The sequence below is a fragment of the Mandrillus leucophaeus genome, unplaced genomic scaffold (genome assembly GCF_000951045.1).
Source record: "Mandrillus leucophaeus isolate KB7577 unplaced genomic scaffold, Mleu.le_1.0 Scaffold452, whole genome shotgun sequence".
Lineage (NCBI taxonomy): Eukaryota > Metazoa > Chordata > Mammalia > Primates > Cercopithecidae > Mandrillus > Mandrillus leucophaeus.
In genome coordinates this window covers 832,591-855,413 of record NW_012104832.1, presented here as the reverse complement: position 1 = coordinate 855,413, position 22,823 = coordinate 832,591, and the positions used below count along the sequence as shown (strand labels likewise).

At 41.8% G+C, this 22,823-nt stretch overlaps 1 protein-coding gene and 1 pseudogene across 2 annotated transcripts in view; both read left to right on the top strand.

Moving 5' to 3' along the window:
• Positions 1-324: 324 nt before the first annotated feature.
• The window catches only part of SAMD7 (sterile alpha motif domain containing 7), a 27,393-nt gene continuing 4,894 nt past the window's right edge, over positions 325-22,823 (top strand). The window contains exons 1-7 of one of the 2 annotated variants that reach the window (XM_011994339.1): positions 325-573; positions 4,112-4,181; positions 8,160-8,286; positions 9,909-10,033; positions 13,751-13,829; positions 15,253-15,881; positions 16,844-16,965. In XM_011994339.1, the coding sequence (XP_011849729.1) occupies positions 8,186-8,286; positions 9,909-10,033; positions 13,751-13,829; positions 15,253-15,881; positions 16,844-16,965 (1,056 nt within the window). In that variant the 5' untranslated portion in view covers positions 325-573; positions 4,112-4,181; positions 8,160-8,185. Of the gene's footprint in view, positions 574-4,111; positions 4,207-8,159; positions 8,287-9,908; positions 10,034-13,750; positions 13,830-15,252; positions 15,882-16,843; positions 16,966-22,823 lie in introns of both variants that reach the window. The other variant, XM_011994338.1, reaches the window with a different exon arrangement.
• LOC105549698 lies at positions 20,300-21,643 on the top strand (annotated as a pseudogene).

The window sequence follows — 22,823 nt, the reverse complement described above, 5'->3', positions numbered from 1 at the left end:
AGTACAGTTTTCCATTATAGAAGCTTCTTTTTAAAATAGACTGCCATCTTTCGTCAAATATTTCAGCTCTGTGGAAAATAACTTAGGTTTTTTCCTACTTGCAAAAGAAATGTTTCCACTTGAAACCTGTTGGAAATATGGAATAGGCTATATTGTTCCATCAAAGAAAAGCTTATTACTTCTTGGCATAGTATTTTTCTTTTGTGTCAAGTTGAACGGTGGTATTAAGTGAATGCCCACAAAGCATCTTAAAGGCTAAGGAAGGATTACACTAAAGGCTAAGCCCTGAGACAGGTTTATGTACCTTGCAGGGCACTTTCCTTAGGCTTAACATCTTTTAGCCTATCTGTAGAGGATATCAGAGGGCAAAGTTTCTGTCATGAAATAGGACTAATCAACTTAGTTGAATTTGTATTTAAAGCAAGGTTAAACTGCATTAAGACCGTTTTTGAAAGAGTTGTCAGATGTATTTTTCAACCTGCAGCCAGAGAAGCTTCTGAAGTTGGAGGCCAGAAGGTCTTTGTGTGGTTCTTCCATCTGTAATATCAAAGACAAGAAGGCTTCGTAGAGGATGTAAGTATATAACTCCACGCATTGATTAGTCCAACTGAGGCTAGTTCCTCTGAGTAAAATGTACACATATAAAATAAAAGGACATCTTTATCTTAAAGGAAATGCTTAGGTGTATGTGTACACTTTATTAGCTCTATTACTAACAATATGTGAGCTAATAAATTCCTACTTAACTGAAGTTCCTAACGAGTACAGATGATATACCACTCCTGCCAAATAAACACTGCCTGGTCTTAGTTTTTGAAGTTTTTTAAGTGAAAGTAAAATGAAGTGTATTTAAGATAAAGTCAGTTCAAAGCTGTATGTAAATTTACTGTTGTTTTATTATCTTCAAATAGATTAAGTACCTACCTCTATGTGTTACTGCTGTATATTTACTATACATTATTATTTCAATGGCCCCCTATTGCTGCAGATATCTATATTCCAAAAATTGTCATGATGTATGAACCATGAAATATCAGAGTAGAAAATTTCAGAAAAACATTGAGGAACAATCAATGATAATCATGAAATAAAATCTATATTGATATTCCTTAATTCATTCTTTAAGACTACCTAAAATACCTACTATTCAGTTCTGTTATATGAGTACAGCTAGAATTTCACTTTAGTCTCTACAGATTTTTATATAATGGACTTTGCTTCACAATCTTTTGAAGAAAGCAAACATAATTTATACAAACTGTAGTTGCACATAAATTATGTTGAGTCCAGTAGAAATTACATAATTTCGACTTATTTAATGATGACAAAGGTTTACCTTTTTTGTTACGATATTTGTAATTGTGCCAAGAACCGGACATTTCAAGAAGGCGTGGATGGATCTAATGAAAATGAGCTTCCAGAGTAAAAAGAAATAAGAAGTGAGAGCAGCCAGCACATAACCCACTGTCTTCAGTGCTTTCCAGGGTATGTGCTGTGGTGAAATGCAGTTAGAAAAGTACTAAAGCTTATGCCTTTAGGAAAAGTGAAATACATTTTAGTGGCACTGCCAAATGCTTCAGTATGAACTGTCTTTCTAAAGTTCTCCTCTGTCCTTGGCAGAGATGGGTAGGGGAGCAAGATATGGAGAGACCCAGGAGAAGGCCTGTTTGGGTTGTGCTCAGAGCAGAGTTGGAGGAGATGGGTTACAAAGACCTCTCCAAAACATAAGTAGGAGGAATTACTTTGGAGTTGTTGGGGTACTGCCTAAGAGAAGGCCAAGAAAACTCAGAGGCAGCCAGGCCTGAATTGTAAAAATTGCTCTCATTTTAATTTGAGAATTTACATGTGTTTGTCTTACATTTATTTATCCCAGAACTGTGGAAACATTTAATTCTACTGATCTATATTTCGCACACAAAAACTTACCAGATATAGCAGTTACTGAAAAGTTATTTCATTTTAGTATATGTAATCAGAAAGCATGCATCATATATACCATAAATATTCTACATACAATTGCTCAAATCCAGGATTTTCTAAACTCAAATTGCACTGATTTTAATGAGTGATCACAGTATAGCCAATAACAGACGAATATAATAAAATTGGCACCTGGCTCCTGGGCATGGGAAATCATTCTGTGAATATCTGCTGATTTGGCAAGGGCTTTAGTTCATGAAGTTCATGTCTTACTACTACTGCCCTAATCAGTTGAGACAGAATTAGCACTAGGTAAATCGTCTATGTGCTGCCTGGAGGGGTTTGTTGAGGGTAAGAGTCTGAAGACAGAGATTAAGGAGTCCTCATCCTCCTAATGTGCTGGGCATCCAGGATTAGAGCTCTGGGTCAGAGAAATCCAGCCTGAATGCAGACCTAAGCACCACTGCACTCCCTCACTTTGGGATTACCAGACACGCTCTGCACTGAAAATTTATATTCCAGTCTGCACTTTTACTGGAGCATTTCATCTGCTACTGCAAAGTGACCTTAGTTTACAATTTTTCCACGTGTGTTTAAAATAGAAAGGGGTGCCCTGAAAATATGAAAGTTCACATTTAAAGACTCATGCTTGATCATATGACTCAGTACCCTCAAAACAATGGTTTTAAGGCAACACAAATTTGGAGTTTCAAGTATCTACCTGACTGATGAAGTGAAAGATCAGATCAACCTTAGAACGTTGCCTTAAAAGTATTCTGATTTTATTTGCTACAAAATTATATTTTGGGTAGTGCAACTATTCTGTATGATACTATAATGGTGGATAAATGCCATTCTACATTTGTCAGAACCATAGAATGTCCAACACCAAGAGTGAATCCACACGTAAACTATGAATTTTGGGTGGCAATGATGCGTCAGTGTAGCTTAACTGATTGTAACAAATGTACACTCTGATGCAGGATGTTGATAGTGGGGAAGCTATGCATGTGTATTTTGGAGGAGGATATGAAAACTCTCTGTACTGTCCACTCTATTTTGCTGTGAACCTAAAACTTCTCTGAAAAATGAAAGTTAAAACTATGTAATTTGAGGTACGTGCATGATAACAGACACAAAAGAAACTAGGCCATCCTTTTCTTTAAGGAAAATTCGGGCATCAATCTATATGATAGTGATAAGTAAATAAGTACTAGTTCGTAAGTACAAGGATTAAAAGAAACTAGGGAAGCCAAGTGGAGGCCAAAACTGTAACACACAGGAGCTGCTGATGCCAATGACTCATCGTCCTGCCCAGGGACTTCCATGACATGTGGACATTTCTGCAGGCACTCGGAATAGCTTGTGTTTTAGATTAAAATTTGGTGGATTGATTAAAAAACAATGAACCACCCCCATGGCATTGTAAAAAGAAAGCAAGCCAGACCCAAGAACCATAGAATCAAGAACAGATGTGGTACCAAGGATAGCTTTGATGGTACATTAGATAACACTTGTCCTTTCCCATTGGCCAAATAACAGAGTTCTCCCACTTATTTCACATAATTTGTGACTAATGGTAAAAAAATATATATATATATCCTGCTGTTTTGTTGCAGACAATGGACCCTACAGAGCCTTATATAGATATGTCTAAGCCTGGCAAACCTGGTATTTCAGAAGAAAGGCATTTGTGCCAATTAACTAGTGGAATGACATTAGAAGGCTGCCACGTTGCCTCAATAGCACTAGTCACTGTTGCTGCCCTACCTTACATCTTCTTGGCCTCCTTCTGAGTTCACCTGCAACCATGGAAGTCATTTCCCATCTGAAGCACCTGCATCTCCCTGTTTCTCAGTCTGAAGGTTTTGTCCTGCACCACAGGAGCTTGTTGTGTCTAGCTCAAGCATAACCCATATGCAAAGGAGAACTGTGCCTTCAACCAGTGGCCAACAGAAGTTGATGGGCTAACTCTTTGTCCTTCATGGGGACAATTCTGAGATGTGTACCATAGGTTTCTTAGAGGGCTCCCAGCAGGGTTGAGCACCAGTTGCCCACAGTGAAAACCCACACATTAATTCACTCACCCTTTATTGACTTTTCCCTTCCTGGTCTTGCTTTTCTACTCCCTCACACAGGCTTCCTGGGATTACCTCCCAAATGAGCTACTGTACTTAAGTTATTGTCTTAGGGCCTCCTTTGGGGATTGTAAGACAATCTCATCTCCTTTTGGTGATTCATCTCCACGGCTTTTCCCAAAGGTAACATGTATGAGGAAGAGAGGTGGTGAACCTCTAAGCAATTCTTGCTCCTCTCTTTCTTCCTTTTTCCTTCTCCTTCTTCCTGACTTGTCTCAGACATCACATAGGATACAAGCTGAGCCATATATATATGTAATTTTTTTTTTTTTAAGACAGAGTCTCCCTCTGTCGCCTAGGCTGGGGTGCAGTGATGCGATCTTGGCTCACCGCAACCTCTGCCTCCTGAGTTCAAGTAATTCCCCTGCCTCAGCCTCCCGAGTAGCTGGGACTGCAGGCGCCACCCCTGGCTAATTTTTGTATTTTTAGTAGAGACGGGGTTTTACCATGTTGGCCAGGCTGGTCTCGAACTCCTGATCTCAGATGATCCACCCACCTTGGCCTCCCAAAGTGCTAGGATTACAGGCGTGAGCCACTGCGCCCAGCCTGAGCCTATATTTTTAAAAATAGCCTTATTGAGGAAAATTTGATATAAAAGGACTGCACATATTTAATGTGTACAATTTGATGAGTTTTGTCATATGCATAATCCATGAAGCCATCACTTAATCAAGGTAACAGACATAGCCAACACTTCCTAAAGTTTTCTTGTGTCCCTTTGTTTTTGTTTGTTTGATTTTGTGGTAAGAACACTCAACATGAAATTTACCCTCTTAACAAATTTTGACATTCACAATGGATGAACCTGAAGGACATTATGCTAAGTGAAAAAGCCAGTCACAGCAGGACAATACTGCATGATTCTTCTTCTTTGAGGTGTCTAAAATAGTACAACTCATAGAAGCAGAAAATATTATAGTGGTTGCCAGAGGCTAGGGGGTGATGGAAATGAAGAATTGTTGTCCAATGGGTAAAGTTTCTTTTATGCTAGACAAGTAAGTTCTAGATAACTGCTGTACAAAATAGAGCCTATAGGCCAGGCATGGTGGCTCATACGTCTCATCCCAGCGCTATGGGAGGCTGAAGTGGGTGGATCACTTGAGGTCAGGAGTTTGAGACCAGCCCGGCCAACATGGCGAAACCCCGTTTCCACTAAAAATACAAAAATTTAGCCGAGTGTGGTGGTACGCTCCTGTAATCTCAGCTACTGGGGAGGCTAAGGCAGGAGAATTGCTTGAACCCGGGAGGCAGAGGTTGCAGTGAGACAGGATCATGTGATTGCACTCCAGCCTGGGCGAAAGAGCGAGACTTTGTCTCAAAAAACAAAACAAAACACAAAATACAGCCTGTAACATCAAAAATTCTATCTCACTCAAACTTCTGCTAGTTTGAGTGAGATGACACAAATCAAAGTTCAATAATTTTTCAAAATGCAACACCAAGAGATGTCCCCCGCTGTTCTGTTGTAAATGGTCTACAGGGAAGAAGGTGGCTGTGCACCGAATCCCACGGGGAGTACCTGAGATTTCAAGTTGCGGGCCAGGGTTCTCGCCAGAGTTGTGAGCCCGGCCCACCTCTGACCCAGCCTGTGTTCTCTGCTGGCATCCTCTATGGCTTACAGGCACCTAGCAGAGATTTTTATTCTAATCCTGATTGTGCCATGCTAACTAAACTCTCTGAGACCACTATCAGAGAGGAAAGTATACTGACCTCATAGAAATACAGTGAAAATAAATGGAGATAAAAAACTTTAATATGTATGTATGAATGGCAAAAGCCAATGTTAGGTGGTCCCTGGACTTGGATTTCCAATTTGATCAGTGGGGTTAGGTCTGAATAAGAAGCTAATAAAGTGATTGCATATTTAAATACCATTATATTTTTAGTATTTGAACCATGTGAATGAATTAACCTCTATTTTAAAAATTAAATCAAACACACAATTAGATCAAATACACACAAGGAAAGAAAGGTCACTACTTTGAAAAGCAGAACATTTTCTTCCTAATATCTTTTTCTTCAAACATAGTTGCAGGTATCTCAGATTTTAAAAAAACAATAAGAAAACCCAATTATTGGCCGGGCGCGGTGGCTCACTCCTGTAATCCCAGCACTTTGGGAGGCCGAGGCAGACAGATCACGAGGTCAGGAGATGGACCATCCTGGCTAACATGGTGAAACCCCATCTCTACTAAAAATACAAAAAAATGAGCCGGGCATGGTGGTGGGCGCCTGTAGTCCCAGCTACTCAGGAGACTGAGGCAGGAGAATGGCCTGAACCTGGGAGATGGAGCTTGCAGTGAGCGGAGATCTCGCCACTGCACTCCAGCCTGGGCGACAGAGCTAGGCTCTGTCTCAAACAACAACAACAACAACAACAATTTATTTATTTTTCATTTTTCATTTTCATAGGTACATAGGTGTATATATTTATGGGGACACATGAGATATTTTAATATGGGAATACAGTACATAATAACCACATCAAGGTAAATGGTGTATCCATCACCTCAAGTATTTATCATTTCTTTGTGTTACAAACAATCCAATTATACTTAGTTATTTTTATTTTTTCTTTATTTATTTTTGAGATGGAGTCTTTCTCTGTCACTCAGGCTGGAGTGCAGTGGTGTGATCTCAGCTCACTGCAACCTCCATTTCCCAGATTCAAGCAATTCTCCTGCCTCTGCCTCCCAAGTAGCTGGGATTACAGGTGCCTGCCACCATGCCCGGCTAATTTTTGTATTTTTTGTAGAGACAGGGTCTCACCATGTTGGCCAGGCTGGTCTTGAACTCCTGACCTCAAATGATCCACCCACCTCAGCCTCCCAAAATGCCGGGATTACAGGCATGAGCCACCGCACCCGGCCCTATAATATTTTTGAATGTACAATACATTATTGTTTACTGTAATCATCCTGTTGTGTTATCAAATGCTAGATCTTATTCATTCTATCTAACTATATTTTTGTACCCATTAGCCATCCTCCCTTCCTCCTCCCACCCCACTACCTTTCCCAGGTAATCATTGTTCTACTGTCTGTCTCAGAGCTCTCAGATTTTTTAAGAAGTGGGAGTTGAGAATGAAGGAGAAGCTTAAATGACCTGTTTAACTAGTACTTGTTTTTATATTTAAAATCATTCAAAGATATTAAAGAACAAGAAATGTCAGGAAAAATGTTATCCCTTTAAAAGTAGTCCTTTTTTCTGATCACTAGTTTCTGAAGGTAAAGCATATGAATATTTGCATTTATGTAGATTTGGCTATAATTTGGTCACTTGTTCTAATTAAATACAGTCCCATGCACTCTGTATCCATTCTAATTAGATATATTTTTAGACATTAAAAATATTCTCCTCCCTCCTTTTCTAGTGTTAAATCTTATCAACTAAATAGGAATATTTCTCCAAAGATTGAACATTGGGAGAATTTATGCATTTGTACCTCTGGAAATGTAAGAATCAAAGTAAGTTTGTATCTCTGGAAAAGTAAGAATCAAAGTAAGAAAGGAAGTTGGGGCCAGTCACGGTGGCTCACACCTGTAATCCCAGCACTTTGGGAGGCTGAGGCGGGTGGATCACCTGCAGTCAGGAGTTCAAGACCAGCCTGGCCAACATAGTGAAACCCCATCTCTACTAAAAATACAAAATTAGCTGGACATGGTGGCACACGCCTGTAATCCCAGCTACTCCAGAGGCTGAGGAAGGAGAATCGCTTGAACCCCAGAGGCGGAGGTTGCAGTGAGACAAGATTGCACCATTGCACTCCAGCCTGGGCAAAAATTGAAACTCCATCTCAAAAAAAAAAAAAAAGAAAGGACATTGATATTTCTGGAATCTTGCAAGGCTGGTTTAATTTTATTATTGCTTGCAGTTTGGTATGGTATTACCTGTGAACCCTGCAACAAATTCCAAGGGCATACTGATAAAACACTGAGTTTTACAAGTATATGTGGGGTTTTTGTGTAACTAAAAGCTTGGTGTAGCTAGTCTTCCCAAGTGTTGTGAAAATACAAAAGGCTTTTGTTGTGTTCAAGAAGAATTCAAACAGTTCACAAAAGGTAGAGTTATTTGTTGAAGTGTCTATCCGGTTCTTTTTAGAACTCCACCAGTGGCGAGACATATTGATGACAAACTCGGTGATGGCTGTGAACCCTTTATTGACACCAACAGGGCAGCAGACGATCCCACTGATTCCCTCACCATTTGGGCCTCCAACTGTGGACAGGTATTTCTCTTCCATGTCATAGTTTGATCAAAGAACAACCTGGACAATCATTAAGTTTTGGAATGATGTTAAGTCCAGTGTTGTTTTATTGCCTGATGTTATTTGAGTGAACTGTGGTGCAGTAATTCCAGTCAAGACACCCTGCTGGCCTCACCTTCAGGACATCTGCTGTCATTTCTCCTCTGAGGCCCGCTTGACCTACTCACTCAGCAAATAACTAATGAGCACTCACTATGTGACAGGCATTGTGCAAACACTGGAGTATTAGTCTTCTAGGGCTGCCATAATAAAATACTGCAGACGGCCGGGCACAGTGGCTCACGCCTGTAATCACAGCACTTTGGGAGGTCGAGGTGGGCAGATTAGATATCAGGAGTTCGAGACCAGCCTGACCAACATGGAGAAACCCCATCTCTACTAAAAATACAAAAAATTAGCCGAACATGGTGACGCAGGCCTGTAATTCCAGCTACTCGGGAGGCTGAGGCAAGAGAATCGCTTGAACCCAAGAGGTGGAGGTTGCGGTGAGCTGATATCATGCCATTGCACTCCAGCCTGGGCAACAAAAGCAAAACTCCGTCTCAAAATAAATAAAATAAATACATACATAAATAAAAATAATAAAATACTACAGACTGGATGGTCTAAACAACCGAACTTTATTTCTTGGTTCTGGAACTGGGAGTCCAAGATCAAGGTGCTGCAGGGTTGGTGTCTGGTGAGGTCTCTCTTTCTGGCTTACAGGCAGACACCTGCTCACTGTGTCCTCACATAGCCCTTCCTAGTGTGCATTTGCAGAAAGGGATCCCTGGTATCTCTTGTTCTTAAAAGGACACTAGTACTGTTGGATTAGGGTCCCACCTTTATAGTATCCTTTAATCAAAATTACCTCCTTGAAGGCCCTATTCCAAGTACAGTCGCATTAGTGGTTAAGGCTTCAACATGCTAATTTTTTGGAGGGGAGGGGAAACAAGTCCATAACAACTGGGTACCCTGGATTTCCTGTGAAGAAACAATTCTTTCTTTTCAATAAAAAGTAAATTATAAGTATTTGGGTTGTACATTCTGGAAATAACCTAACTTCCCCCCCCCCCAGCTTTTTTTAAGAATATTTTGACATTCAGGAGAGAAAGCAGAACTCATTATTTATTCTTGTTTATGGAGTGTGAACAATAAAGTGGAACTTCTAGAGACCACTGAAGTTTAGAAAAATAAATTGTCCACCCAGGTACTCAAACATTGATCCCAGATGGTAAACCCAACCAAAAGTATGTCCATTAAATGAGAAAAGAATTTGGGGTCAGAGTAGATCGTTGGTCATGAAAAATCAGAGAGCAGTGTTGACTTACTTAAATCTTTTTTTCCAGACATCCCTAAAACTTACCTTTCCTGCTTTCTCGTTTTGTTGTCAGCTGGGTCAATCCTGCATTAGTAGAGTACTTCCCGATCTTTCCACCATATTTCTCCATAAACTCATAAAGACTCCAGGACTTTTGTGTTTCATTTTGGGATGAGATGATAGAATCCCATACGGCAATAGCAAAATCTCATTGTCTCAGCCATGGAAATTGTGTACTCCGACCTCATTTTACCTATTTTATTTTATATCTTTTTGTTCTCAGAGATGTACTGCCTTCCACTGTAGCTCCAACTGACCCAAGACAGTTTTGCATTCCTTCCCAATTTGGATCCTCTGTTCTACCAAACACAAATATGCCAAATGTGTTGTCCAGTCGGATCTACCCAGGTATGAGCAACAGAAGTTTGGCTGTCATCTGTGGAGTCATTTTGAACTGGATGGATGCATTAAGTTTGCCATCGTTTTACTGCTAAATTTTGGAGGCAGGACTGTGTGGTGGTTGTGTCTGTAGTGTCTGTAGTCACCACCTAGGTTCAGATCATGGTATTACCACTGTGTGACCAAGTGTAAGCTGCTTAACTCCTCTAAGTGTCAATTTGTTCATGAATAACATGAAGAACTGCAGTATTACTATTTGTCTTATCTTACACTTGAGGAACTGATAAAGTTATGAGGAGATTAGATCTGAGAATTAATGGGGCTTAAGGCAGTTTATATGGGCCTGACTGTCATAGTGAGAATTTGGCTTTTATTCTGAGTGAAAACGGAAGCCGTCAAGGGGTTTGAGCAAAAGAGCAACACGGTCTGACTGAAATGTTACCAGAATAATTCTGGCTTCTGAGATGGGGACAAACCTGATGGGATCAGAGTTCTGGGAATAAACTGATGGGAATTAGCAGGCTATTAGAATAGCTAAAAGATTATGACGGCTTGGTCATGGATGGTGGCAGTAGGAATAATAAGAAGTGGTTAAATTCTGTAATTATTTTGATTGTAGAAACAACAGGATTTTCTCACAGTGTATGTGGAAGGTGGAAGAAAGAGATACTAAGAATGACATCAAAAATTTTGGTGTGAGTAGTTGGAAAGATGGAGTTGCTACTCATTGAGTTGAGGAAGATTGTGGAAAGAACAGAGTTGTTGGGGAGAGAGAGATATCAGAGGCTCAGCCTGCTCATATTACATCTGAGATGCCTAATAGACACTCAAGCGGAGAGGTCAGGAAGGCAGCTGAAGTGCAGGGAGAACTTCTGAGGACAACTTGGGGATATAATTTTGTAAGTAATCAGCATATATGAGGCTAGATAAGATCACCTACGGAGAGAGTGTAGATAGAAGAGTCAAAAGGAGCATCTCTGGACCCACTAACAGAGTCCAGAGATGAGGAAGAGCAAGCATGGGAGAAGTAAAACAAGCGAGGGGAACCAGTGAGATAGCAAGAAACCCAGGAGAGCATGGTGGCCTGGAGGCCACGGGAAGGAAGTGTGGAATGATTACATCAAGCTAATTACTATATGCCTTATCTCATATATTTATCACCTTTTTTGTTGTTATTGTTTGTTTGAGATGAAGTTTTGCTCTTGTTGCCCAGGCTGGAGTGCAATGGCACAATCTTGGCTCACTGCAACCTCCACCTCCCCGGTTCAAGCGATTCTCCTGCCTCAGCCTCCCAAGTAGCTGGGATTACAGGCATGTGCCACCACGCCCAGCTAATTTTTGTATTATTAGTAGAGACAGGGTTTCACCCTGTTGGCCATGCTGGTCTGGAACTCCTGACCTCAAGTGAGCCACCTGCCTTGACCTCCCAAAGCGCTGGGGTTACAGGTGTGAGCCACGAAGCCCGGCCATATTTAACACTTTTTGTGGTCAGAAGATTTACAGTCATTTTACACTGGACTATTTTAAGGAGAGAGTGAGCAACTGTGTCAAGTGTGCCATTTGCAGAGCAAGTAAGATGAAAACAGAATATATCATTAGATTTAGTGCTATGTGGAGGTCATCAGAGATTTTGATATGAGCAATTTCAGTAGAGTCGTGTTGGTGAAAACATGACTTGTGATGGCTCAGGAGAGACTAGGAGGTGAGAATTTCCTCACAATGTTGAAGCTCAAACTGGTGTATCTTCTCTCCCTGCAAAACTATATTCATAAGCTTATGCTTATCCCTGGTCCACAATTCCAACACCTCTTAATAGATGGGAGCAATGCGAAGGGAAAGCCTGACACAAAAAGAAATAGGATTCATGCATGCCTGGGTCAGTGAAGAGACTGGCCTGCCTGGATTTGAGCTTGTTTCTACCACAGGTCACAAATCCATTTGACTGCAACGAGAGCAAGCATCCAAGCAAGGGCCAGATCTGGAACTGGGCCCACCCAGTGAATTGGTTCAAGGACCAAAGGAGACAGTCCAACAGCAGATCCTGGATGGAAGCCACCTGGCAGCAATCACCCAGTAATCTGTGGCCCATGATTACAGACAGCAGGCCAATAGGCTAGTAAAACAGCTGCACTGCAGGCCCGGTATGGTGGCTCATGCCTATAATCCTAGCACTTTGGGAGGCCAAGGCGGGCAGATCACGAGGTCAGAAATTTGAGACCAGCCTGGTCAACATGGTGAAACCCCGTCTGCACTAAAAATACGAAAATGAGCCGGGTGAGGTGTCACATGCCTGTAATCCCAGCTACTTGGGAGACTGAGGCAGGAGAATCACTTGAACCCGCGAGGAGGAGGTTGCAGTGAGCCAAGGCCATGCCATTGCACTCTAGCCTAGACTTAGGTCAGGTCTCCCACCTCAAGGCTGAAGTGTAAGAGAGAGCAAGGGCAAGATAAGGCCTTAGTCCTACAAAAACTGAGCTACTAAGTAAGTTAGCAAAATAGAAACTAAGACAGGGATCTGTTTACAAAACAGGGATGTTAGGTAGCAGTAATTATGCAACTGAACTAACATTAAGTTTGATGTTGCCTATTTGGGAAAGAGAAAGGATAGGAGGAGGTTTCTTGAGACCAGATCTCAGAGGGTTCTAAAATCCAGGCAGTTAGTATTGTGCTGTCTAGACTGGACTTCTTGCACAGACTTTCTCTGTGTCCATGGGCAGTATGCCACGAATTGGTAGCTTCATGCCAGCTGTCTAAAAGAGAGTATCTCGAAGTCATTGAACTACAAAAAACTAGAGCTTTATGGTTCGAAGGATTCCTGGTGATCACTTCATCTAACTCCTAGATTTTACAGATAACAAAGAACCTCATTTTTAAAAAAGATCTAGTATGATTTCTTTCAAGATAGATTATTAGTAGAAATTTAATGAGCTCTACTGGCTTGGTGGAAAGTGAGTATAAAAACTTGTTTCTGGCTGGGTGCGGTGGCTCACACCTGTAATCCCAGCACTTTGGGCGGCCAAGGTGGGCGGATCATGAGGTCAGGAGATCAAGACCAGCCTGGCCAACATGGTGAAACTCCGTTTCTACTAAAAATACAAAAATTAGCTGGGTGTGGTGGCACATGCCTGTAATCCCAGCTACTCGGGAGGCTAGGGCAGGAGAATCACTTGAACCTAGGAGGTGGAGGTTTTAGTGAGCTGAGATTGCACTGCTGCACTTCAGCCTGGATAACAGAGCAAGACTCTGTCTCAAAAAAAAAAAAAAAGAAAAAAAAAGATTGTAAGTCTTCTGACCACAAAAGGTGATAAATATTTGAGGTGAGGCATATGGTAATTAGCTTTATTTAATCATTCCACAATGTATACATACATCAAAACATCACGTTGTACCCAAAATATACATATACTTTTAAAAGACCAAAAGAGGCACAGATCATGAGATTCACAAATCACTTCATCTTTTTCCTATTAAAGTATGGCAGGAAAATACCACCAGTCATGAGACCAACAATTAAAGAACAAAAAATTATCTGGTATTTATCGCGCTATCACCAACGTGACACTAAGATACTGAACAGCAATGATCTGATACCATTTCCAAAACTCTGTGCAATCGCGGATTTGTTTTTTTCAGATACTGTTTTACATTGTTATATTTTATTTTATTATTTTCAAATGAATGGTTTTAATTTATTTGTGGGGTGGGATGGTGGTTTTCTTTTTTAAGGTTGGGGCATTTTACCACCTGAATCCATAAAGGCAGTGGCCAGAAGGAATGAAATGATTCAGAGGCATCATACTGCCAGGTAATTTGGCAATGTTATTTTATTTATTCTCTATTCATTCATTTGTTCATTTATTCACTAGTTATAGTCATATAACAAATGAATAGATGAATATATATAACAAATAAATACACATACACAAATTACTTACATAAAGTATTTCAGGCAGATTACAAAAAGAAACATAGTCTGCTCTGCCTAAAGAGTAGCCATTATCTATTCCTTTACCTTCTTAATAAACTTGCTTTCACTTAAAAAAAAAAAAAAAAAGAGAAAGAAACGAATACAAACATGCATGCAGGTTGGTTAAGGATAAAAGCAAGATTAGAAATCACGGCCGGGCACAGTAACTCAGGTCTGTAATCCCAGAACTTTGGGAGGCCAAGGTGGGTGGATCATGAGGTCAGGAGTTCAAGACCAGCCTGGCCAAGACGGTGAAACACCATCTCTACTAAAAATACAAAAAAATTAGCCAGGCGTGGTAGCAGGTGCCTGTAATCCCAGCTACTCAGGAGGCTGAGGCAGAGAATTGCTTGAACCTGGGAGGCAGAGGTAGCAGTAGGCCGAGATTGCGCCACTGCGCTCCAGCCTGGGCAACAGAGCAAGACTCCGTCTCAAAAAAAAAAAAAAGAAGTCACATAGTGAAGCTAACAGTAGTATTACTACACAGATTGCAATAGACTCTCAGTATCCCATAATTAAAATGCCTACAACTCCTCTGAAATTCATATTGGCATTACTGTCTTAAATGACTTCAATCTTGCACAAAGATAGGAGCCAAGTTTGCCAACCTGACTTCAGATTATGCCATCAGAGCTCAGACAACCCCAAGTCAGTCCAACAGTGGCCTTCAGCTGTAGTGCCCAGGAGAAAGAAAAGTATAACAATGAATAGGGTATGGCCCCAGGGTAAGAGAAAGCAGAAAGTCAACTTTCTTATCGCTGAACCCAAAGGGGTCCAGTTGAGGACCAAAAAGCAAAGTGAAGTAAGCAAAACCACCGAGCCTTTCCCTCCCCTCTTCCCCAGCCACTTGCATTTATTTATTAATATTGAGACTTGCATTGTCTAATTGTCTTTCTTGAGTCTCACTAAGATTATTTTGCAGGGGTTGAAAACCTCTTCCCGGTACATTAGGTTTTTTGAGGATTAATCTCTGCCAAGGAACTAGCTGTGCTGCGTAAGCTCCATCCCTGCTAAATTTGCCTTATCTGATTAGAGGTAACACTCTAAAGACTGGCCTTTGGACTTCCATTGTGAGACTCAGACAAAGCTTCCGATCTTACCCAAAACTCTCCTTCCCAGTGGCCTTGTGGGGGATTCATATTTCCACCAAACAAACTTCAGATGAACAGTGTGAGGACTGTTTTAGGGAAGGCAAGGGGTCATTAAAATTACATTTATAATGGTGTTCTTGGGCTGTATAAATATATTGTTTTGTTTTTAGGACAGAAATGGAAATGTATGCTATTTACCAGCAAAGGAGAATGGAAAAAATTAATCCCAAGGGACTAGCAGGCCTAGGGATACCCTTCCTCTATGGTTCCGGCGTCCCAGCTGCCCCAACTCCCTACCATGGCAGGAGCATGCTCCCTGCCGGTGACCTGCATTTTCACAGAAGCACCCTCAGGAACCTTCAGGGAAACCCCATGCTAGTGGCAACCGCACCACACTTTGAGGAGAGCTGGGGGCAGAGATGTCGTCGACTCAGGAAAAGTACAGGGAATCAAAAAGCTCCAGACAGTGATGCTGAGAGTTCCAAAAGTCAAGCAGAGGAAAAAATCCTAGGTCAGACTCATGCAGTTCCCTATGAAGAGAATCATTATGCAAAAGACCCAGAAATAGAGGCATCCAGCAACCAGAAGTCAAGTGAAGCGAATGAAACACCAACGACAGCTCTTGACAACGCCTGTGGAGAGCCGGAGCCCACCCATAGGAAACCCTGGGGGTCTCACACCATTACCCTGAAAGCAAAGACCTGGGACGATGGGAAAGAGGAGGCTTCAGAGCAGATTTTTGCAACCTGTGATGAAAAGAATGGGGTTTGCCCTCCAGTTCCTCGACCGTCTCTGCCAGGTGGGTGTCCAGGGGCCAATGGCAGATCCTCATTAACTACAGGTTGCCAAGTCCGTAGGTTGCTACATAATAAACTGTAACCATCCTGCCTCTTTTTATCTTTCTTTTTCTTAATCCTGCTTGGAATTACCTTTTCTTAGCATCATTTTATTCCATCAGTGCTAATAAGCCATATCAATGAAACTAGCCTCTGTTTATATTTCGCTATATAGAGAATTTTCAACAAAGGCTGGGAAGGTAAATATCTTGGGAAACATAATAGAATTTTAATTTAAGATTTCAATATAATTTAATGTTCATTTCTTCAACACAAAGCAGAGAGGCTTCTTGCTTCAAAGTGTGAATTCTACCTCCCCGGTATTTAAGTATAGGAAAAAAACAGGCAATTAAGCAGAAATATTACCTTTCAGTGTCCAATACTGTTGATACTTTCAAATTTAAAAATACTAATGCACTTCATGCCAGAAACACACACTGAATAGTTTTCTAGAACTCTTTTAGATAAAAAATATTTGAAGACACAGGGATTGTGAAGGGTATGTAATACAGCCACCATACCAACTGCTTCCCTACAAAGTGTTAATTTTCCATTTTGATGAAAATGTAGCTAAATTCTCGTCTCATCTTGAGACCATGATAATCACCTATCACAAAAACATAGTAACATTAATCTGGAGAATAGAATCCATGGGGCATTTCTGTTGGAATCTGAGAGAAGCTGGTGCAAACCCGGAACTATTTGAAGTATTACTTACAATAAATGCTATCAGTAAAGATCTTTTCAGAGAAAGAAAAGAAAGGAGGCAGCTGAAACTTTTAGAAAACATCTCCTAGTAACTCTTAATATCTTGTAAGGAGTTTGCAAATTGAGACCACTCTGGGGTGATAGAATACAAGGAAATTAATGTAACTATACATAAACCTGTATGTATTTTATGCCACAATTTCTTTCCATTTTAAAGGAACACATGCACTGGTTACAATTGGGGGGAATCTTTCTTTGGATGAAGATATTCAGAAGTGGACCGTGGATGATGTGCACAGCTTCATTAGCAGCCTTCCAGGTTGTTCAGACTACGCTCAGGTGACTTAATGCTTAAGTATTTCCATGCAAGCAGAACAGTTTGAAAATATCTTTCCTGCATAATGAATTAGGTCAAACTTGCACTGTGCCTCCAGAAAGGATTCCTGCTAATATCTCTTTTGTGTGCCAGTGTCTACCCTGGGACAGGTCTCAGATTGGTGGAACTTGGGTCATACACCCACACCCCAGCATCAGGGGAGGCTGGGAAAGCCATCGTCTGTCTTTAGCTTCTTTCCTATCAAGACTCCTAAGAAGTAGGAATTCTCCCAAAATTAGAAGAAGGTTCAGAAGCTGAACATCCAAAAAGAAGGGGAAATAATGACTGCATTTCCCACTTATCCATACAGCAAACATTTTTTGAGCACAGACTTTTGGGTGAGAAGTTTAGGTTACTCACTGTAAGTAACAGGAATATACACTTCATTCTAAAAAGAACAAGAAGGCAATATCTGAAAAGTAGGAAATTCATTATTTTAAATTCTGTATTTATTCTGGGACAATATATAAAAATGTATACAACATATTCAATCTGGTGTGAAATACCATTTTAAAAAACTATAACGAAGTATCAGGGCAGTTAGAAACAAAAAAGTAGCCTCACTAGTATTGAAAAATTCATGACAAAAGTCATAGGTTGGTAAAATTTTGACGTTTATGTCAATGCTACATTTTCATGCGTATAGTTTACTTCTTTGAGTTATTTAAGAATACAATTTGAAGCAATAAAATGCCTACTAAATCTAGTATCATTATCTCTGGTTTGCATGTTAAAGGAAAAGCAAGCAAGAAAAGGACATTAAGGTTTAACTACATCATAATTAACTCATGCTAGAGCTGATTGTTTTCCAGGTCTGTTTTGTGAAATGTTTGTCTACAGTGAGATGCTGTTAACTCTTTTTCTTTTTATTATTATTTTTTAAATTCCGTTTATGGGACTTATGGAAAAGCTATATAAAGTAGTTACTAAGAGTATAGCTTCTGAAGCCAGAAAGTACAAATTCAAATCCTGGCTTTTCTGTTTTCTGGCTGTGTGGCCTAGGACAAGTTGCCTCTCTTCTCTGTGCCTCAGTTGTTTTATCTGTAAAATGAAGATAATCATAATAATACATTTTCAGAGGATTTTTGGGAGCATCAGAGTGCATGGCACCTTGTAAGTATTCAATAAACACGAATTTCTTCATTACACCCAAGAGAGGGCCAAACTTCAAGTTACTTCTGAGGCAAGTTGTCTTCTTCAAGTCACCCATTTTTGTCTTTTGTGTAACCTGATAAAAAGTTTTTGGCCTACTCTCCCCTGTTCAGTGGTTATAACCTTATTTTTTTAAATTAGTCATTAGTCATGGGTAAGCCACTTTAAAAATTTATCTATACCACTTCAAGTGCCGTGTCAACCACAGGTTCAGTTAAGTTGTTAAATTCTGATAACAACCAGAAGAGCAACCCCTGATTTAATAAGCATGTAATTGCTGAGATCTGGCACATTGAATTTGAACGCTGATTATTCTTAGTGATCCATAGTCAGAAAAGTGCAATTTATAATAATAGCTCTTGCAATAAATAATATTACATGCTTTTCATAGTTTAAAATCCCAAATGTCCCCTGTGGGTACACAGAAGTCACATAAACATGAGTACTCCAAACTCGCTCTGCTGACTCATTATCTCTCACTGACAGGATGTCAGCACCCTCTTCCCCACCCCAAGAAGTGGTACCAATTATCCCTAGATATGTCTCAAATTTGTTTAGGATCAAGTTCTGCTTTAGTTTCACCATTAAAGGATACTCCCTCCAAGTGACAGCAGGTGGCATCAACTGAAAGACGTTACTGCTCTGCTGTGCCTGCCCCCACCCCCGCCAACCGGCTATGCTCTGTGACGTTATTTTATACAGAAATGGGGGGATGCCCTCTGGATGCAACAGCCCTGAAGCAGCACTGCTTGTACCCCACTCTCAAAGGACCCTTGCCTAAAATGTCCCATCAGGTGTTACTCATGCCCCCCGCCCCCCTTTTTTTTTTTTTTGAGACGGAGTCTTGCTGTCGCCCAGACTGGAGTGCAATGGTGTGATCTCCACTCACCGCAACCTCCGCCTCCTGGGTTCAAGCGATTCTCCCGCCTCAGCCTCCTGAGTAGCTGGGACTACAGACACACGCCACCACCACGCCCGGCTGATTTTTTGTATTTTTAGTAGAGACAGGGTTTCATCATGTTGGCCAGGCTGGTCTCAAACTCCTGACCTCATGATCCACCCACCTCGGCCTCCCAAAGTGCTGGGATTACAGGCATGAACCACCACGCCCAGTCCCATAGCCCCTTTCTTTAAATGAGTTGGACCAAGGTGTTGGGATTAGCTGGCATTAAACCCACTGTCCCCCAGCTATCCTCTTACTCCCCACCTCTGCCTTAGATGCCTACTCAGCAAGCTCTCACCACTCACCTCCTGTAAGTAGAAAAAGAAATTCAGCAGGAAAAAAAACAACTAAAACCCAAAGCCCTGAGTGCAAATGAACTCTTTTAAATAGGTGTAGAGAGAGGATTGGTGGCTCAGCTGTTAAGGAACATTTAGGAGACCCTGCAACATATTTCGTTCCAAGTAAATGTCTAGTTCAGAGGACTCAGCAGATAAAATATCCTCTCTCTAAAAAGAACTGAAGTTACTGAAAATATATGCACATTTATATCATACACATGGCCCAAACTGCTCTGGTGAGAAAGAAAGGGGTACATCTGAGTGACAGGGACATGGCTGTGTCCTCGCCCCAGGCCCTGAGTACATCCACCATGGCTGAGGGTTAGGTCCTCACATATTTCAGTCCCTGGCTGCCAACCTACCTCTGCTTGAAAATTTACCCATGTGGTTCCTCCTTTGGATGCTCACAAATTGTCAGGTGCATACCACCACACCCAGTTAATGTTTTTTTTAAAGAGATGGGGGTCTACTATGTTGCCCAGGCTTGTCTCAAACTCCTGGGCTCAAGTGATCCTCCAGCCTTAGCCTCCCAAGTAACTGAGATTACAGGTGTGAGACACTGCACTTGGCTCTTAATTTACATTAGCCATTTTCTATAATTTGCTTAATTAAAATAGGAAAAGAAATAATTACTTAATGCAGTTTGTGGGAGATGGCTGGTTCAGTGCTGAGAGAGGGGGCCAGGGAATGGTGGGGCCTGCAGAGGTGGCAGCAGTGGCTGGGGTGATCAGCGCAGCCTGGGGCTGCCCCTCCTTGGGGGCCATGCTGCTTTGCACTGCATGGGCAGCCACGAGCGAGCCTAGGGCCCAACAGGAACTATGGAAGGTGCATCCACAAATGGACCAATGTGTATAATGATGGAATCTCCTTACTAACCATTACCACCGGCTCTTCTTGACAAGTGAGTCAGAGAGTGGGTCGGGGAGAATAAAAGAGGTCAACATGAAGCTAAAGCAGCGAATCACGCTGTTAGCAAATCTCCTTGTCATCTTTATCTTCACCAAAGTTTTCCTGATTGACAACTTAGATACATCAGCTGCCAAGGGGCGTTTCACCACTTGATCACCTGAGGACTTTTCACCGAATGAGGGCTGGCTTGCAGATGGAGCTGTCACCCAAGTTGGACCACACCTTGCAGTCTTCCTGGGAGATTGCAGCCCAGTGGGTGGATCCCCAGGAAGTGTACTGTGAAGAGACACCAGAGCTGGGGGCAATCATGCATGCCATGGCCACCAAGCAAATTATTAAAGCTGATGTGGGTATAAAGGGACACAGTTGAAAGGCTTACTGATCCTTGAAAGGGAACAGAAAGTTGTTTTCAAACCTAAGTAGTATAGCCAAGCCTATGTAGTGGAAGGGAACTATATGCCGGTTATGATAGACACAGTGCGAAGGCAGCGGCCTTTCACTTGGACAGGATTGTGGTTGTCCCAGAGCCCTGTTGATGGTGGGCAGATTTGTTCATCTTCAGACAGAGATGAAACCTGTTCCTATGGAGCAGCCGTTGAGCCCCTTCCGAACTGTAGGAAACAATACTTGTTTTTATGGGAAGTGTTATTACTGCTGAGAAACAGAACCAGCTTGTGCTGATGGAGGCACAATGGAAAAATCTGTCACACTTTGGCTTCCAGATGTGTGCCCTCTCTAGAAACACCAACATCCGTGGGCCAGGACTTACCGAAAAGGCAAGCCAGATGGGAGTATGATGAGAGCTACTGTGAGGCTGTGAAGAAAACGTCCCTTTAGACTCTGGCCTGTGCCTCTTGGGCACCATTAACACAGCTGTCTTTGATTACCTGATTGACAATGCTGACTGCCATTACTATAAGAACTTTCAAGATAATGAGGGTGCTAGTATGCTCATCCTTCTTGATAACAACAAAAGCTTTGGGAACCCCTTGCTGGATGAAAGAAGCATTCTTGCCTCTCTCTCTCAGTGTGGCATCACTCAGGTTTCTACCTGGAACAGAAGGAACTACCTAAAGAATGGTGTGCTGAAGTCTGCTTTAAAATCTGCCATGGCCCATGACCCCCTCTCCCCAGTGCTCTCTGATCCTCATCTGGACGCCATGGACCAGTGGCTCCTGAGTGTCCTGGCCACTGTGGAGCAGTGCACTGACCAGTTTGGGATGGACGCTGTATGGTGGAAGACACGATGCCTTTGTCCCACTTGTAATTCTCAACACAAAATAAGTGAAACTTCTTTTTACAAAGATAGAGAAGTAGCACAATCAATTCCAAATGGTGTGAGATGGATTGGAAATGGCCAGCAGTAAGTTCTGGTGACAGGGGACAGGGTGGCCTTAGATGTCTTTGGTGTTTTCTGTAGTAGAAACTAAAGCAAAGACCACAAGTTTCAGAGCATGGAGATGTTCCTGCTGAATCACCTTCTGAATTCCTCAGCAGTTGCCCATTCTAGCAATAGGCATCATAGTTGGTCAGTCTTAATTCCCAGGCCAAAGGACAATCAGAGGTGTGACATTTGCATAGATGAATACTGGGACTGGCTCTGGAGAGTATGTTTTGAGTTGGACGTTTCAGTCCTTTCTCCACACTGGTGCATTTTGTGGAAAAAAATTATATACATACATATAGTTTGTAAATGACTAAAATCTATTAGAACACAAGGTTCCCAGTACAGGAGCTTTCCAAGAAGATTCTACTTTTCAGGTGGTCCTGAGTCATGCCCTCTGAGGCTTGGAGCACAGTGGAAACAAGGCCTATGGGGTTCCTCTTCTTGTGGCACTCATAGTCCAGAAGAGGGCACCAGTGAGTGATCTCACATCCATACGAGTGCGTCGTCAAAAGCGGGTACAGAGCATGGGGCGATCACATACGAGGGACTCATGGCCTCCTAAAGGAAGAGGCTCTAAAGTGAGACCTGAAAGTCAAGAGGAGAGGTGAGGCGGGAGGGAGGTAAAGGAGGAATTTCCAGGTGAGGGCCAGAAGCCAGAGAAAACTTTAATATGGTTGGGACTCTGAGAATAGTTCTCAGTGCTACAGAGGGCCAGGGCCAAGGTGGGAGAGGTGAGGACAGCAAGACAAGACTGGAGAGGTAGACAGGGCCAGGTCACAGAGCCCTGAAGACCCAGTGAAGGATTGTGACTTTATCCCGGAGGTAGTCAGGTTTTAAGTAGGTAGCACCATGATTAGCTTTATATTGCAGAAAGGTCATTCAGGTTGCTTTTATGAAAACAAGTTGAAGAGGACAAGACAGAGGGGAAGCCTCTTCCGATGAGCAATAATGGAGCTGTATCCAGGGTGGGAGCATGGGGGCAGGCAGATAAGAACACAACCTGAGGAGGCAGGGCAAGATGGCCAAATCCACACACACAAAACACCTTCATAAGAACGAAAAATCAGGTGAGCGATCACAGTACCTGGTGGT